The sequence below is a fragment of the Hemibagrus wyckioides genome, linkage group LG12 (assembly GCF_019097595.1).
Source record: "Hemibagrus wyckioides isolate EC202008001 linkage group LG12, SWU_Hwy_1.0, whole genome shotgun sequence".
NCBI classification, from domain to species: domain Eukaryota; kingdom Metazoa; phylum Chordata; class Actinopteri; order Siluriformes; family Bagridae; genus Hemibagrus; species Hemibagrus wyckioides.
This window is the reverse complement of record NC_080721.1, coordinates 2,338,478-2,355,269: the sequence shown is the minus strand read 5'-3', so window position 1 is coordinate 2,355,269 and position 16,792 is coordinate 2,338,478. Positions and strand designations below refer to the sequence as shown.

At 39.8% G+C, this 16,792-nt stretch overlaps 1 protein-coding gene across 3 annotated transcripts; it reads left to right on the top strand.

The window, feature by feature from the left end:
- Positions 1-751: 751 nt before the first annotated feature.
- On the top strand, positions 752-16,677 carry styk1a (serine/threonine/tyrosine kinase 1a). Of its 3 annotated transcripts, XM_058405388.1 has the most exons (10): positions 755-1,093; positions 3,217-3,266; positions 9,362-9,538; positions 10,789-11,022; positions 11,391-11,572; positions 12,102-12,182; positions 13,322-13,536; positions 14,219-14,259; positions 14,530-14,626; positions 15,462-16,677. In XM_058405388.1, the coding sequence occupies exons 2-10, from the start codon at positions 3,218-3,220 to the stop codon at positions 15,655-15,657; spliced, it is 1,272 nt and encodes a 423-aa protein (XP_058261371.1). In that variant the 5' UTR covers positions 755-1,093; position 3,217; the 3' UTR covers positions 15,658-16,677. The 3 variants fall into 3 exon arrangements, with proteins under 3 accessions (XP_058261373.1, XP_058261371.1, XP_058261372.1); XM_058405390.1 differs by lacking the exon at positions 9,362-9,538 and having other exon boundaries at positions 752-1,093; XM_058405389.1 differs by lacking the exon at positions 3,217-3,266 and having other exon boundaries at positions 756-1,093.
- Positions 16,678-16,792: the final 115 nt, after the last annotated feature.

The following is a 16,792-nucleotide window of genomic DNA, read 5'->3' as shown; positions in this document are numbered from 1 at the left end:
CAGTGGGTTGATGCAGTTATTGCAAGCACGGGATCTGCTACCAAATATTAAGGGTTATTTTTTTTAAAACATCTAATTCAACACTGTTTCAATAAAGATTCTACCCGGATTCTGAAAGACTCAAACCAGCCCATTTTGCGTCAACATCCATGGCAAGTACAACATTCAGGGGGTGGTGGTAGCTCAAGTGGTTAAGGCTCTGGGTTGTTGACCGGAAGGTTCAAGCCCCAGCACTGCCAAGCTGCCACTGTTGGGCCCTTGAGCAAGGCCCCCAATCCACCCTGCTCTAGGGGCGCTGTATCATGGCTGAACCTGCACTCTGACCCCAACCCCCATGTGGATAAAGAATTTCACTGTGCATTAATGTATAATAAAGGCTACTAAAAATGTCACAGAGATGACTTCATTCTAATGTTTAATGTGAACATTAACTCTGTACCTGTATCTACATGATTTTTGGCATTGTGCTGCTGCCACCTGATTGGCTGATTAAAAAATATTCCGGTGTAAATGTGTTCTTAATATAGTGGATGGAGAGTTTTTATTTTAAGTATTATTACAGATCATAGAATGATCTAATGTGGCATTTACTATATTTGTATAAATGACCTCTCTCTCTGTGCACTTCTTTTTTTCTTTATCTCCTTTTTTGACCACTAGGTGCAATAATATCTCTGTGTAAATAAATAGGGAAGTGAGCACACTGCCCCATGACTAGTCATCTAGATAGACGAGACTGTGTGCTACGCAACTGATTATTATAATAACCTTGGGACTACAGCTTTGTCAAAATATATTGCCGGTAAATGAAATCTGGGTGTGTAAATGAGGAAATACAGGTTAGGGCAGGGCATACCTGTGGGCCGAGTGGACTGTAACACAACAAGAAAAGCAAAACATACAACTGATAGTAAGAGAGAAAGTACAGAAGGTAGAAACAGAGCAGGACATTAACATATCCAGGCGAAATTGGACACCATGGATAAGTCGTTGGACTGAACCGTTATCAAGAAAATCTATCACAGAGAAAAAAGATTATGACAGAATAAGAAGAGAAACTAACCCACTCGCTTTTTGATACAAATCTTGACATGTAAGTTTATTTAATTTACTATAATTGTTCCTCATTTCATATTAACAATTATATGATTAAATGTATAGAAATGAGACTCTAGCATTTGATAATATAAAAAATTCTATTTACCAAGTGATGTAACTTATATGACAGGAAATGGAGTGACATTTATATGAAAGGTTAGATACAGTGGACATTTTGAGCTGTTTTTTTTTTTATTATGTAGTGTTTGAGGGTTCAGTGGACAGCAATAGAGTTTGGTTTGAAGACCATTTCTGTTTCAGTGAATGACATAACTCATGATGGAGCTTAACAGAGCAATGCAGATGGACTGGTTGAGTAACAGGGATGTTTGAAATAAATAGAATGCCTCTTGTCTGCAGTTCAGTATCACTTGTGACATGTAACAGCTAAACCCACTGTGAGGTTTTTTCCCTTTAGCTGTAACCAGCCACTTTAATACATTTAGATTTCTGGCATTTGGTAGACGATCTTATCCAGAGCGATGTACTAGAGTGTCTCTATCAATGAATACATTAATACTGGTTCAATAGGTCACAGACTTAGGATACCATCAGCCTAAAAGCTGTGTTGGGAGTTGTTTTATACAATAATACAACAATACATAAAAACAAACAGGGAAAAATAAGAGCTAGTTTAAGTGCTTCAGGAAGAGGTAGGTCTTCAGTCATCGTTTATAATTGGTCAGTGATTCAGCTGTTTGGACATCTAGAGGAAGTTCATTCCACCACCTCGGTGCAGGACAGAGAAGATATATACCTATCTCTTACCCTGAGAGATGGTGGGTCCAGTCAAACAGTGTTAGCAGATCTGAGCAAGGTGCAGTGCAAGGAGTAATAAGATACAGGAAGATCTCTAGAGCTGCTGATATCTGCAGTTATCCAATCAGCCAGTTTGGATAGTAGTGCCAAACATAATCTCATGAGGTACAGGTGACACATTTCCAAACTTCAGCTGTCCATTTTTAGTGAACTAGTGCTCACTATGCTTACAATGTTTGTGTTTTGTTCGTTTAAGCTACTCTAAACTCCTTGCACTCTCTATTCTCCATAAAATCTACAGGATGTCAGTTTGTAAAAAATTCCAGAAGAGCTTCTGAAATTCACAAACCAGCAACCAAAGTTTCACATTTCCCCCATTTTGATGAACATTAACTGAAGCTTGTGGTCTGTATTTGCATAATATTAAGCATTTCACTGCTGCTGCATGAACAAGCTGGGCTACAAGTGTTCCTATTAAAGTGGCCGGTTAGCAGATATTACAAATTTGAAACAAAATTTAAATTCAGGTTGAGGTCAGGACTCTGTGCAGGCCAGTCAAGTTCCTCCACACCAAACTCATGTCTTTATGGACCTTGCTTTGGTCACTGGTGTGCAGTCATGTTGGAACAGGAAGGGGTCATCCCCAAACTGTTCCCACAAAGAGCATGAAATTGTCCAAAATGTCTTGGTATGAAGCTGAAGCATTAAGAGTTCCTTTCACTGGAACTAAGGGGCCGAGTCCAACCCCTGAAAAACAACACCTGAATTCAATCATTTGAAGGGGTGTCCCAAAACTTTTGCCAATATAGTGGATAACATTTCTTCCAAGAATATAATCTAATCTGAATCATTTCAGCTGCCTGAACTGATTAATTACCATTTGCTGTATTACTTCCAGTCTAACTGACACTTCCGGAAAATCCCATTACCCCCTGGAATGTCTGAGGTTTATAACACCTAGAAATTAAGTCACAGCCATATTAGATTTATATTTATACCTGCTATACATCATTTCTTTTCAAAACAGACTCTTAAACTCCTACAGAACTGCCTGGGTGACGTTTCCACGTTCTCACTAATGCTATAATTTCATTTGTATAGCGCTTTTAACAATGAACATCGTCTCAAAGCAGCTTTACAGAACATGAGAAATATAGTTTTTAGATTAATATTATATAGATGAATAGATTAGTAGATTAATAGATAATAGATTAGTTTAGATTAATATTCGATTTATTTTGTATTTATTCCTAATGAGCAAGCCTGCTATAGTACAGTATAGTTTCCTTTCTAATTCTAATTCAGGGTTTGTCAGAAGTTGCTGTAAAATTCCTCATATTATTTGTTTTCTTTTGCTAGCATGTCGAATTCAACTAACACAACGAGCCAGTGTGAGGACAGGTTGTGCAGTAAGTAACACAATTTCTTTGGTCACTATTTTTTAGTTGAATTATAATTTGCTATGTGAAAATTTTGAATGAGTATCATGGTGATGCATTGGGCAGAACTGCCCCCTCACAGCTCCCGGGTCTTAGGGATAATCCTGAGCTCAGGTTTTGGAGTTTTTGTGTCTCATTTTCTTCTCTGGTTGTGTGGGTTTCCTAAGTTTCCATCCCACTGTCCAACATCATGCAAATAAGCAGATGAAGTGGACAAAATGGCTTTGAAGCAGAGCAACAATTTGGCAACAATTGATTAAAAATAGATAACAATAACAAGTCCAAAAACACAAGGATATTTCTGATAAACTGGAAAAGGTAGGTATAGTTTGCAAATGGAATTCGTCCCTCTGATTGGACGAGACAGCTGTCACTCAGAATATACAAGTAGTAGGAAACTGTGTATCTAACTTTATTTCTTGTACATGTGTGGAGTTCTTTCACTTTAAACCATTTTTTTCCTGATAGTGCAATCTTTTAAAGAAAATAATAAACATATATATTTATATTTATAAGAAAATGGAGTTCATTCAGCGCTACTGTGAGGAAGGACGTTCATATGGTGTGATGTTGGATATACTGATAGTGTATCATGGAGTAAAGATTAGTTTGCCATCTCTAAAAACACGCCATGTTTGGAAGACCAAACTATTCCAGATTAAAGGATGTAAGGAGCGCTATAAGAGCAGAGCTGTGTTCATACACACACCAATCCACTTTCTACTGCTGCAGCTACTGCTGGACTTCCTGTAGATCCTGAGTGACCCATGTCTCGTCCAGTCAGAGGGAAGAATTCCATTCACAAACTATACCTAGCTTTTCCGCTTTGTTTCGTCTTCTCGTCTTGTCTGTTACTGTCTATACTATCATGATGAGGTCATGATTTCACCTGTGAAACATGTGGAGAAAGCAACAAATTGAAGTGACGTAGTGCAACATAGCAAATGATGAACAATCCTCCTCCAAATTAACAGCTGGATCCTTGGGGCATCTGGAGGGTAAAAAATTACACTAATATTCACAGAAAAGCAGGATTTCAAACCACCACCACCCCAAACAAGCTTTATTAATATGTCTTTCATTTGAAGTCAAACCAGCTTTACAGACATTTGTCATTATGAGACATTCTGGCAGTGTGAACACTTTGAGAATGCTAGCTGTTAAATGTGAACCAATTTAAACATGCAACTAATGCATGACTTAGCACTCCTGTCGTTCACAACAAAGAGCGTGTTTCACAGATCAGTATCTAATTTTTCTATTAATTTTGCTAACGCAGTTGCAACATAAGGATTTGAGCGAGTTTGATGAAGGGCCAAATTGTGATGGCTAGACCACTGGATCAGAGCATCTCCAAAACTGCAGCTCTTGTGGGGTGTTCCCGGTCTGCAGTGGTCAGTATCTATCAAAAATGGTCCAAGGAAGGAACAGTGGTGAACCAGTGACAGGGTCATGGGCGGTCAAGGCTCACTGATGGAAGTGGGGAGAGAAGGCTGGCCCGTGTGATCCGATCCAACAGACGAGCTACTGTTGCTCAAATTGCTGAAGAAGTTAATGCTGGTTCTGATAGAAAGAGGTCAGAATACACAGTGCAGGACGGGTCCAACACACTGATGCTAACTGCTTAAATGCTAACTGTACACACATGACAGTGACATTTTACCCTTTATTGTGTTGCAATGTTACACAACCTGTTAGTTTAAGGCTACTCCTCTGTCCACGACAGCACTAATCTGCCAACATTGCTGAAAGTTACAACATCTTTCTTCAGACTTTTATTTAGTGAGCCAGTCTATAGCAACGCTGTTTCTTGTTTTTATTGTTCTTCATAAACCCACCAGGTCCAAGGTGTGGACTCCAGTAGCCATCACTGATTTGGGACAGTGTAGACTGAAATTGTTAAACTTCTTACTGTAGACAGTGACAGATTTTAATGTATTTTAGTTATTGATGTAAGCAAAGACAGTATTTGCATAGACTGGCCCTAAGCCAAAGCTGTGTTCCACCATGAACTTTAGTTGGCCATGCTGTCTGACCAGCAAGGTCACTTAAACAGCAATTGAAGCCAAAATCTCTTTAAAGTACATCATGAACATCAGATTTAAAAAGGCTGATCCTCATGGCCTGTTCACGGATTCATACAGCTGCCTTAAAAAATCAGCAAGAAAGAACATCAGCTAAAATGGACCAGTAAAGCTATGGGATGGAAAATGTTATGAAGGCTATCTTCATATGCAGATTTACAGAAGCATAATGAGGTCTTTATTTTCTGCAGCAGGCCTCAGTACAGAACAGAGAGCAGCACTAGCACTTCTGGATGCTTCCGTGTCAGACCACATGTACAACAAATGGTTCTATCCACCCTGAAACTTGTGATGGCTGGAGCTACAGGTCTCCTGCCCTCCAAAGCTGGTGATAATATCCTCTCATTTTATCTCATCGATTGAACCTGAGTGTATTTTTATACTTAACTACCATCTTTGTTCTAAGAATACCACAAAACACTGCAGCGTCCACAGCATCAGGCTTCCTTTCTTAGCATTGGTTGCTATTATTAAGCTTACTGGTTATATTATATTGCAAAATGCAGCTTGCATCATTTCAATTCACCATCAGATCCTCGTTTGTTCATCTAGTTTGTTCATTTCATTTACAAACGGCTAGAACCGTTCAGACTCAATGTAGGGTATTCATATTCAATCAATATTTCCGACCAATGGCATGCTCCTTCACAACCCTCACTCTTGCCAAAGTCACGTGTTTAACACTGGCAGAACGAAAAGAATGACGCAGTAAATGTAAGACGCATTCAAAATCACTGATTCGTGGCACAAACAAAGCATTCGCCTCTCATTTGAATCATTTTATCCCTCAGCCTTGTCCCTCCCAGGTATTTAAATAAAGTCAGCTCAATCAATTTTATTTGCATAATGCGTTTAACAGCAGGCATTGTCACAAAGCAGCTGTACAGAAATATATAAGTTCAGGATATAAATTCTATATTTGATATTTATAGGCACTTGCACTGTGGATGTGTCCTGTAAAAATATACCAATACGGTATTAGTGTGTCTACATGCCACTGGCAAGTCTGCTAAGTTAGCTGAATTTATGCTAATATGCAACTCTCTGTGGTTTTATTCAGAGCTTTAAAGAGGATATTTGTGTAGACTGCTCACCTGGGCCTAAACGGTTTTCTGTGCATTCCAGCTTATATATGGCGGCTCTTGACGTGTTGCTGCATTATGCGTAGCATACACTGGTGATATGTTAATGTTTTATTGCTAATATTTGTGCAATCACACCAAATCTACTGAAGCTGAACCAACCAGATGTTGAAACATATCATCCAGCATTTGAGTCAAGTGTGTTTATCTCCATAGATGTGCAAATCTACACTGCCTTGAGTGCTGGGGTCATTTTTTTAGGTCCTGAATCACCAAACCAGCGACCATGTGGCACTTTCAGGCAACGCAACCCAGTTTTATATTTCAGCACCCACAACGGTCATGCCCTCATTTTTAATGTTTACCTTCCCTTCCAAGGACAGGCACTCAAAGGCATTTTTCTCTTTGTCTTTAGTGTATTTGAGATGTGTGAAAATGGCCTTGCTTCACGGTGAATACAAAAATAACTCAGAAAAGAAGGCCACACAATACATTTGAAACTAGGTTCACTGAGAATGCTTTGCTTTTAGAAGAAGAAGCCTTTATGATCACCACACATACATTACAGCCCAGTGGAATTCTTTTCTTCACAGCTGAGGAAGTTGGGGTCAGAGCACAGGGACAGCTATGATACAGCACCCCTGGAGCAGAGAGGGCCTTGCTCAATTGCCCAACAGTGGCAGCTTGGCAGTACTGTGGCTTAAACCCTGCCCTTCTAACCAACAATCCAGAGCCTTAACCATTTGAGCTACCCCTATTGCCCTTATTTTGCTTACTGATCACTCAGGCTGCCATGTGGTACTGGCTTCAGGATTGAAGATGTCAGGACAAGTGATGATTCACTGCTTAAGGGTATACTGCCCCATGAAAAAGAGATATAGGCTTCCCTTATAGCCCTGGCCACATGGTTATATGGCTTCTTGGTATAAGACCAGAACATACACTACAGTGGCAAAAGTTTTGGGACACCCCTCCAAATCATTGAACTCCAGTGTTGTTTTTCAGGGGTTGGGCTCGGCCCCTTAGTTCCAGTGAAAGGAACTCTTAATGCTTCAGCTTCATACATTTTGGATAATTTCATGCTCTTTGTGGGAACAGTTTGGGGATGACCCCTTCCTGTTCCAACATGACTGCACACCAGTGACCAAAGCAAGGTCACATACACATGAATGCAATATTGAGTTGTTCCACCCTTCATATAACAGCTTCAACTCTTCTGGGAAGGCTCCCAGGAGTGTGTTTAGGGGATTTTGCTGGATGAGAAGGTTTGGCTTGTAGTCTCCGCTCTAATTCATACATTATGAATTATAGTGTAATACACTTTATCAACCAGCCAGACTGACCCTCAAGTTTTTCTTCCTGGTTCTGAGACAACAACACGGTGTCTATTACATCAAACACCAGGAAGGCATGAGGTTGAACAGATTTGTACGTGTCTATTTTTAGTATTTAAAGATAACTTTTCTGATTGCATAGAACTCAGCAACAAGTCTGGACTGTTGCCCCAAGGCAAGAATTTTCAGGTGTGGTTGGATCACCATGGTAGAGTGATTTTCCCTCTTCAACAAGCTCTCCTGCGTCTACGGGTTTCGGTCGTTCGCCAACTGAGGACCGCAAACTAGAAATAGAAGAAATATTCTTGAATGCTAGTGGCAGCCCCTAGTACTGTTATGTTATGTCCTGTATGCCCTTAACTGGAAGCTGTTCTGATATTTCGCATCCCATCAGCTGGATCTGGTGAACTGACTGGTTTCCAAAATACTGACTTTTCTCCAGAGATTGCTAGACCGCAGCATTTTTGCTAAAAATATACATGACAGCTACTTCAGTCAAGGAATCTAGGAATACTGCTGAAGGTCACATCACCCAAGTTTGTCATTCAGTAGCCTGACTTTGACATGAATGACATTATTCCATGAGGAACATCATTCTCCTTGGGGGCATTATTTAGAGACGCATCCATGACCATGTTGGACCTTCTTATCTCAGCAGCCATATGAAAAAAAAAATGTAATAATTTACCGAACAGTCGATGTTTTTTGAATTTATGAATAGAACGTGGCATAAATAATTTAAATGTATGTAAAGTAAAGACAAATACTTTTACGTCTTTTATGTTACTTATAAAATGTAAAGCCTGAGAAGGATTTCTATAAATAAAAACATTTCTTTCATTCAAATATATTTCTTTTAAAGTCAGTTTACAGAAAGTGAATATATTTTGATATTAATTCATTTAATATTAATTAAGCTTCAATACAAATGTATCGTATGTATCACATACAGGTATATATAGTTTCTGTCCTTATGACTGGCAACGAAACTCAGACATTAATTATTAATTACTAATTAATAATATTAATAATTAATATTTGATGTCATCTAGCTGAAATAGGTGGCGTCAAGGTTATACAAAATTTCTGTCTCATGGCATTCTCTCTTTCTCTCTCCCTCTCTCTCTCTCTCTCTCTCTCTCTCTTTCTCTCTCTCTCCCTCTCTCTCTTTCTCTCTCTCTCTCTCTCTCCCTCTCTGTTCCTCTCTCCCTCTCTCTCTGTCTGTCTCCCTCCCTCTCTTCCTCTCTCTCCCTCTCTTTCTCCATCTCCCCCCCCTCTCCCTCCCTACCTCCCACTGTCTCTCCCACCCTCCCTCTCTCCCTCTCTCTCTGTCTCTCTCTCTCTCCATCTCACTCTCTGTTCCTCTCTCCCTCTCTTTCTCCATCTCACTCCCTCCATTTCTCCCTCCCTCTCTCCATCCCTCTCCCCCTCTCTCTCCCTCTTCCTATCTCTCTCTCTTTCTCTCTCTCTCTCTCTCCATCCCCCTCTCCCTCTCTCTCTCTCTCTCTCTCTCTCTCTCTCAATCTCCACCCCCCCTCCCCTCCCTCTCTCTATCTCTCTCTCAGTAATAGTGAAACACCAAGTGGAGCTCATAGTGATTCCAGTGCTGCTGCTGGGAGCCTCCCTCTGTGTGCTGATAAGTATATGTTTTCTGATGCTGTGCCATAAGACGGAGATCACGGAACATAAATACCAAAAGCAACGCTACAGTAAAAAGAGGCAGCACCTGCAGGGCATTGATGGTATGATGATAAAGCTCTGTTTGACTGTATGGTTTTCTGCATGGATTTTTAAGTTTAGATAAAAAAAAAAAACAATTACAATATATAACAATAGCAGCAGTAACAATATTTTAAAATAAAACATGACATTTACTCCTTATCTAACTTCCACTGCAAAACACCAGCAAAGGCAGATGAATTTAATCACATGGAGATTTTAAGTGTCTGTGCTGAAGCAGACTCAGGTATCTGTGATCCAGCAGAGTGAGAGGGTATGTGGTTTAGCCTAAAAACTCTACATCACTGACCTTAAACACCACCGAGAAACGGTGATAGATTTGAAACAAACAACATTGGGGGATGAAAAAAACAAAAATACAACTGATTTCCTGCTTAACCAAATTCTCTCATTCCTCACGGTTGATTTCTCTCAAACCTCACACAGTTTTCATTTAATTTGTCTCTATATATAATATACATTATATATAATTCATTTAATTTTGTCTGTATTGCTGGTAAGCATCATCAGAACACCCCAGGGGCATGAAGAAGCCCAGGTTGACCTGTTCAGTCCAATTACCATCTAAAATCTAAAGCACATACCAGTAAGCTGTCACTCTATATGTACATTAGGCAGAATTTTATTCGAACCTTGACAAATAGAGAAATACAAATGAAACTGTAGCTTCAGATTCTTGGGTGACAGAACACACAACAAGGGCAGTTGTAGCTGAAGTGGGCTCTGGGTAGTTGACCAGAAAAGCCCCAGCACTGCCAAGCTTCCTGGCTGAGCCATCATGGCTGACCCTGCGCTCTGACCCCTACTTCCAAAGTTGGGATATATGGAGAAATAATTTCACTGTGCTGTAACGTATATGTGACAATAATAAAGTCTTATTCAGGCCTGCTTAGTGTGTATAAGTTACTGTCATTTTTCCTCTGACTAAGAAACTGTCACTTCACATCTGACTTCTGTCCTCAACTAAAAAACTGCAGCTTGCTAGATGTTTCTATATATAAACCCTAGAGACAGTCTGTAAAAGAGATCAACATTTTCTGAAATAGTCAGGCCCTCCTAGCATCAGTAACCATGGTGGTTTTTCCACCGATATTTTAGTGAATATTTTTTTGTAAAAGAGTAAATGAGCAGGTGTACCGGTGTTCCTATTAAAGTGGCCTATTAGTGGATATGGTTTAATAAAATGTTTCCCTTCAGTAAAAGCTTATTATAAATTAGTCTAGCTCAACATCTGTATTACTGTCTTTTACAGCACCTCCAGAGCTGAACCCCCTGGACCATGAAGTTGTACCTATGACCGTCCAAACCCAGAAGCACAAACCCAACAGACAGCCTGCAGATCCGCAGTCGTCCACTGAGAGGCAGCATTGTTCTTTCGAGCACGTCACCCCAATGTCCCTGTCTTTCACATTAAAACCAGACAAGACAGTGACTCTGTACCAGGCCACTATGGACCAGAATCCAGTTGTCTTACGAGTGCTTAATGGTATAAACAAGACATGAATAGACGATCATTTTTAAAATATAAGATTTTATATATGTTGTAGGCTGGATCATATGGTTTGCATAAATTAGATAGCGGATAGCGTTGTCTTAGAAAATGCACCACATGTAGGAAATATGAATAATGATCTATTATGGTTCAGCGTTTCCATGACAACACATGGCTATATTACATACACTGACTACTTGTTTGTCCAGTGTCAAACATTTAGGCCAGATCCTGCATTAAATAGGTTGAGATCAGTTTGAGAACGCTTTCAGTATAAAATAAACATCACATATTTAAGTAGAAATAGAAATGTGTAACTACAGCATGATCAGCTCACCTCTTTTTCTGTACTCCACCGGCAGAATCAGCTGATTCCAGGGAGCGACAGGTTTTCCTGGGATTTGCCCACTTCCTGTCATATCTGGGACCCCATCCATATCTGCCCAGGCTACTAGGGGTGATTAGAGACAAGGAACCCATGTTTATGATCCTGGAAGGGCTGGAGAACAGAGATCTTCTAGGCTTCTTATGGAGATGTAGAGCGGTATGAAATGGACCTGGTTTAATGTCTAAGTTAGATGGACAAATATGGATACAAGTATGTGCACCCCTGACCATCACACCCAGATGTGGCTTCTCTCCAAGTTGTTCAAACACAGTCGTTGTTTGCTATAGATATATCATTTCCATTCACTGGAACTAAGAGACTCGAACCCTGTTCCTGTACACAAAGCACAGAGCTTCATGAAGACATGGTGTGTTAAGGTTGGAGTGGAAGATCAACTCAATACCTTTGGGATGAACTGGAACACAGACTGAAACGTAGACCTCCTCACTCCTACATCATAAGTGTCTGATCTCACTAATGCTCTTGTAGCTGAATGATCACTAATCTAGTGGAAAGCCTTGCCAGAGAGTGGAGATTATTAATAACTGAACAAGTACATGCAGGATGTGTGTCATGGTCAGGTGTCCACATACTTTTGCACAAATGAAATGCTTACATTCATATGTGTGTTATTTGTCTTCCAATGTATTAGTTGGTAATTAATTTCATTTTCCAAACCCTACAGGGCAACGCAGGTCTGGAGGCACCGTGTGCTATTACAGAAAAAGTGCTTTTCTCAATGGCAAGACAGATCGCCTCAGCTCTGGTTAGTACTAATCTGATCTGATCAAACATATACTTCATGTATGTATACTGTGTGGACACAGATCAGCCATAACATTCTGAGCAGTGACCGGTGAAGTGAATAACACTGATGATCTCCTCATCATGGCACCTGTTAGTGGGTGGGATATATTAGAGCAGCAAGTCAACATTTTGTCCTCAAAGTTGATGTTAGAAGCAGGAAAAATGGACAAGCGTAAGGATTTGAGCGAGTTTGATGAAGGGCCAAATTGTGATGGCTAGACCACTGGATCAGAGCATCTCCAAAACCGCAGCTCTTGTGGGGTGTTCCCGGTCTGCAGTGGTCAGTATCTATCAAAAGTGCTCCAAGGAGGGAACAGTGGTGAACCGGTGACAGGGTCATGGGCAGTCAAGGCTCATTGATGCACGTGGGGAGAGAAGGCTGGCCCGTGTGGTGATTGCTGAAGAAGTTAATACTGGTTCTGATAGAAAGGTGTCAGAATACACAGTGCATCACAGTTTGTTATATATGGGGCTGCATAGCCTCAGACCAGTCAGGGTGTCAGTGTCATGCATTGGTCAATGTTCTGCTGGGAAACCTTGGGTCCTGCCATCCATGTGAATGCTACTTTGACACGTACCACCTACCTAAGCACTGTTACAGACCATGTTACACCCTTTAATGGAAATGGTATTCCCTGATACCGCTGTGGCCTCTTTCAGTAGGACAATGTGCCGTGCCACAAACCATGGAATGGTTTGATGAGCACAACAAATTCCCCAGATCTCAATCCAATCCAGCATCTGTGGGATGTGCTGGACAAACAAGTCCAATCCATGGAGGCCTCACCTCGCAACTTACAGGACTTACAGGATCTGCTGCTAACATCTTGGTGCCAGATTCCAAGCACACCTTCAGGGATCTAGTGGAGTCCATGCCTCGACGGGTCAGGGCTGTTTCGGCAGCAAAAGGGGAACCATCACAATATTAGTTAGGTGGTCATAATGTTATGCCTGATCTGTGTATACCCAGGAATCTTCAGCTATACAGTAGATCAGTGATGACTGATGTAATTTTAACAGGTACAATGTCATGATCTGAAAACTGTAACTAAGCTTTCAAAGTACAAGCCATAACTTAATTGTGATCATTACTTTTAGGAACATCTACACAGTAAAGACTGCATTCATGGCAACATCGGTGCACGAAGTGTCCTGGTTGGTCAAGATCTCTCCGTAAGGCTCTGGGGCTTGGGCCCAGCTTTTCGTAGAAGGATAAACGTGGGGACTTCAGGAGAGGTGAAGGAAATAGAGATGAGAAAGTGGCAAGCTCCAGAGGTGTTAGCTCATCGAACTGTCAGTCAAAGCAGTGATGTGTGAGTAGACATGGTGTAACCTTAAAGCTACAGTACATTATAAATTTGGGCTAATGGACTTGATCATACTGTTGATATTCTGCCACTAATCTGATACCAAATAGATAAATAAATAAATAAATAAATAAATAAATAAATAAATAAATAAATAAATAGTATCCTAACAAATAGAAAAATTTTAAATTGGATTTGAAAAAAAATAATTTGGACTTGATTGTATTTTTGTAAAAAAATAAATAAATAATTTAAAAAAATTATTATTTTTTATTCATTTAGTATATTCATGATTTTGATTATATTGATTTTTTTTGGAGATAAATATATAAAATAGGGGAAAAAACAACTATTTTAAGTATTTTAGGAAGAGGTAGATTTACATTTGCAATCTTTAACTACGTATTTTTTCCAGTGTATTTTAAACTCATTTTAAGCTTCGTTTTTAAAGAAGAAAATATCAGATGGGAATCCATATTGACCGATACTCATGATTTCAGTATCAGTATCACTAAAGAAAAAGTGAGATCCTCATGAATACTTTAGTTGAACAAAAAAAATTCTTCAGATGCTTGCAATAACATCTAACAAAGAGATATTCTATTCTCCAAAAGTTACATATTGCTGCTTTAATTATTAAAGGGTCATAAAGTGGTGATGCATGTAAATGTTGTTCTTTCTTATTTAGATGGTCATTTGGTATCCTGCTGCATGAAATGGTCACATTGGGTGAGTTTGTTTCCAAATTTGAAGCTGGACTATTTACATGACCTTTAATAGTATGTGTTTTAAAGTTCATGAAAGCGCAAACAAGCCGCTGGAAACAGATCTTTCTGTTGAATTAAGTTTGCCTCAACATTGGGCTAGTTAATCAGTGGCAACCTGTTAATCCAGTGCTTAGAAATATTACACAATCTGGTAGAAAATTGAATTTAATTCTCGAGTATACTTAATCAGTTATCAGTCTGTATCATCATTTCTCCATTCATGTGCTTCTAGGAGAACCTCCCTTCCCTAAAGTAATGACTAGTGAACTCGTGCAATATTTACAGAGAGGGAAAAGTATAAAGAGACCAAGCAACTGTTCCAACTCACTGTAAGTAAACCCTCACAGACACGTAGTGTAGATGATAACTGTTTATTTACAGCATCTTTAAAGGATATAGTAACTTAAATAATCACTCTTTACAACCATGATGAACAGAAAAGTATGAACAAAACATTTCAATTGATGAGCACAAACTCATCCAAACTGGACCGACAAACTGGTCTTATTCCAGTCTGAAGCTGGCCTCAGGTTCCAGTTCTGGGCTGAAAGGAAAGGAAGCTGATGTGGTCTTCTGCTGTTGTAGCTCATCCACCTCAAGGTTTGATCTGTTGTGTGTTCTGAGATGCTTTTCTGTTCATCATAAAGAGTGTAAAGAGTGATTATATGAGTTACTGGAACCTTCCTGTCAGTTCAGACCTCTCTGATCTCTCTCATGAACGAGATGTTTCAGCCTGCGCATGTTAAATAAACTTCATATTCACAATATGACCCAATTCCATCTTAGAATACCACTTTGAGGTATTTTCATCCTCACAGTTTGCACTATTCTGTGTAGAGACAGTGTTGTATGTGATTGTTGTGTTGTGCCCAGTGTTGTGGGCCAAATTCCAGGAGATCAGCAGTTTCTGAAAAGCTTATACCAGCCCATCTGGTCCCAACGTCATCCTTACCACGGTTAAAGTCACAGAGTTCAGAATGTTTCCTTGTTCTAATGTTTGATGTGAACACTAACTATAGCTCATGACCTGTACCTGTACAATTGCTCTGCTGCCACATGACTGGCTGATTAGATGAATGTGCAGGTGTACAGGTGTTCCTAATAAAGTGGACAGTGAGTCTACCATATAATATCTAAATTTAATATAAAATCAATATATTTCAGATACAACATTATTAAGGCATGCTGTAAGTGGAAACCGGAAGACCGAGCTTCACTGAAGGAGGTGATTTCCATGCTCCAGTTGGCCGAGAGCCGTGCCAGTGACACGATGACCCTTCAAGCTCCTGAGCCGCTGGACATCGAGAAGTACATGCAGGAAGCGGGCTATGCAGAGACTTACAATTTTGCTGTCCTTTAAGAGGATTTTGAATGTAGTCAGTGTTTACATGAATGAAATCCACCTACTGTAAACTGAATGAACTTTACTACTGAGTCAATTTCTCGGAAAACCTAAAAAAAATTAAGGCTCTGACCCCAGCATAAGGCTTGGACACTTTCGTGACCATGTGCTGCACCTACATGCTGGGGGTCTTCAGGCAAGTGGAGAGATTTTAATCACTACAGTATTTGCAATGCAAACTTATTCTACTTTCTTATAAAGTTGCATCAAACCAGAATTGGGGCAGCATCTAACTCTCAACAGAAAAAGAAAAAAAGCTATCAGATTCCTCCTCTGACACGTTCACAGATAACGGGCCACCATTATCTCCTAATGTTACACCAGTCCTAATAATAGACAGATGATTATTTTTATGCCTGGGTTCACTGGTTGTCCCGCCGTCTATCTGAGATCTCAATATAAATCCAATGCATATAGAGGCAGATGATCTGATTACATTTTAGAATTGATTGAAACAGGGTCAAGGTCACAACAAGGTCACCTGTCGGTTTTACGTGTATTTAAATTGAATCAAAAGGACTAGATTCTTGGTGAAAGAGGCATCTTCATCACCACCACTGGCTTCGAGTTCTCCTTGCTTTGGAGAACATGCCAAAAGCAGAAGCTAAACTTCATCCCTGGCTGAATCAATCTGATGAAGAGCTCCATAATTCTGTAACTTATCTATAGTCTATTTAAAAACTGCACTCTAATCTAATCTAACACACTCTTTATCTTTTCTAAGACACGTTTGTGAACTGTAATGAAAATCAGAAGGCTAATTAGTGCAATTTGCGAGGCAATAGCTACCATGTGCCTTAAAGAAAATGGTGATAATCAGCCTTTACTGTGGGCTGAAGGTCACCGTTACCATAGAAACAGCCATAAAAATGGATGGCATTATCAAGCCTATTATGGGGAAATCTGAAGCAACCTAAAAGTGTTTTTGTCCATGTTAAAGTGTAAGAAAGATGATATATGAAAATAAATTATAACGATGACTACAACGATGCCGATTATTTGTTGTTGTTGTTGTTGTTGTTGTTGTTGTGACAGCTGTTGCCTCTTGGAGGCAGCAGTGGAGTTGACTGTTGAAAATGTTGATTCATACACT

Coding starts and splice junctions, on each gene's coding strand:
- styk1a (XM_058405388.1), top strand. CDS start 3,218: ATGTCGAATTCAACTAACACAACGAGCCAGTGTGAGGACAGGTTGTGC. Junction 13,537..14,218: donor GTCAGTCAAAGCAGTGATGT/GTGAGTAGACAT, acceptor TTTCTTATTTAG/ATGGTCATTTGGTATCCTGC. Junction 14,627..15,461: donor AGCAACTGTTCCAACTCACT/GTAAGTAAACCC, acceptor AATATATTTCAG/ATACAACATTATTAAGGCAT.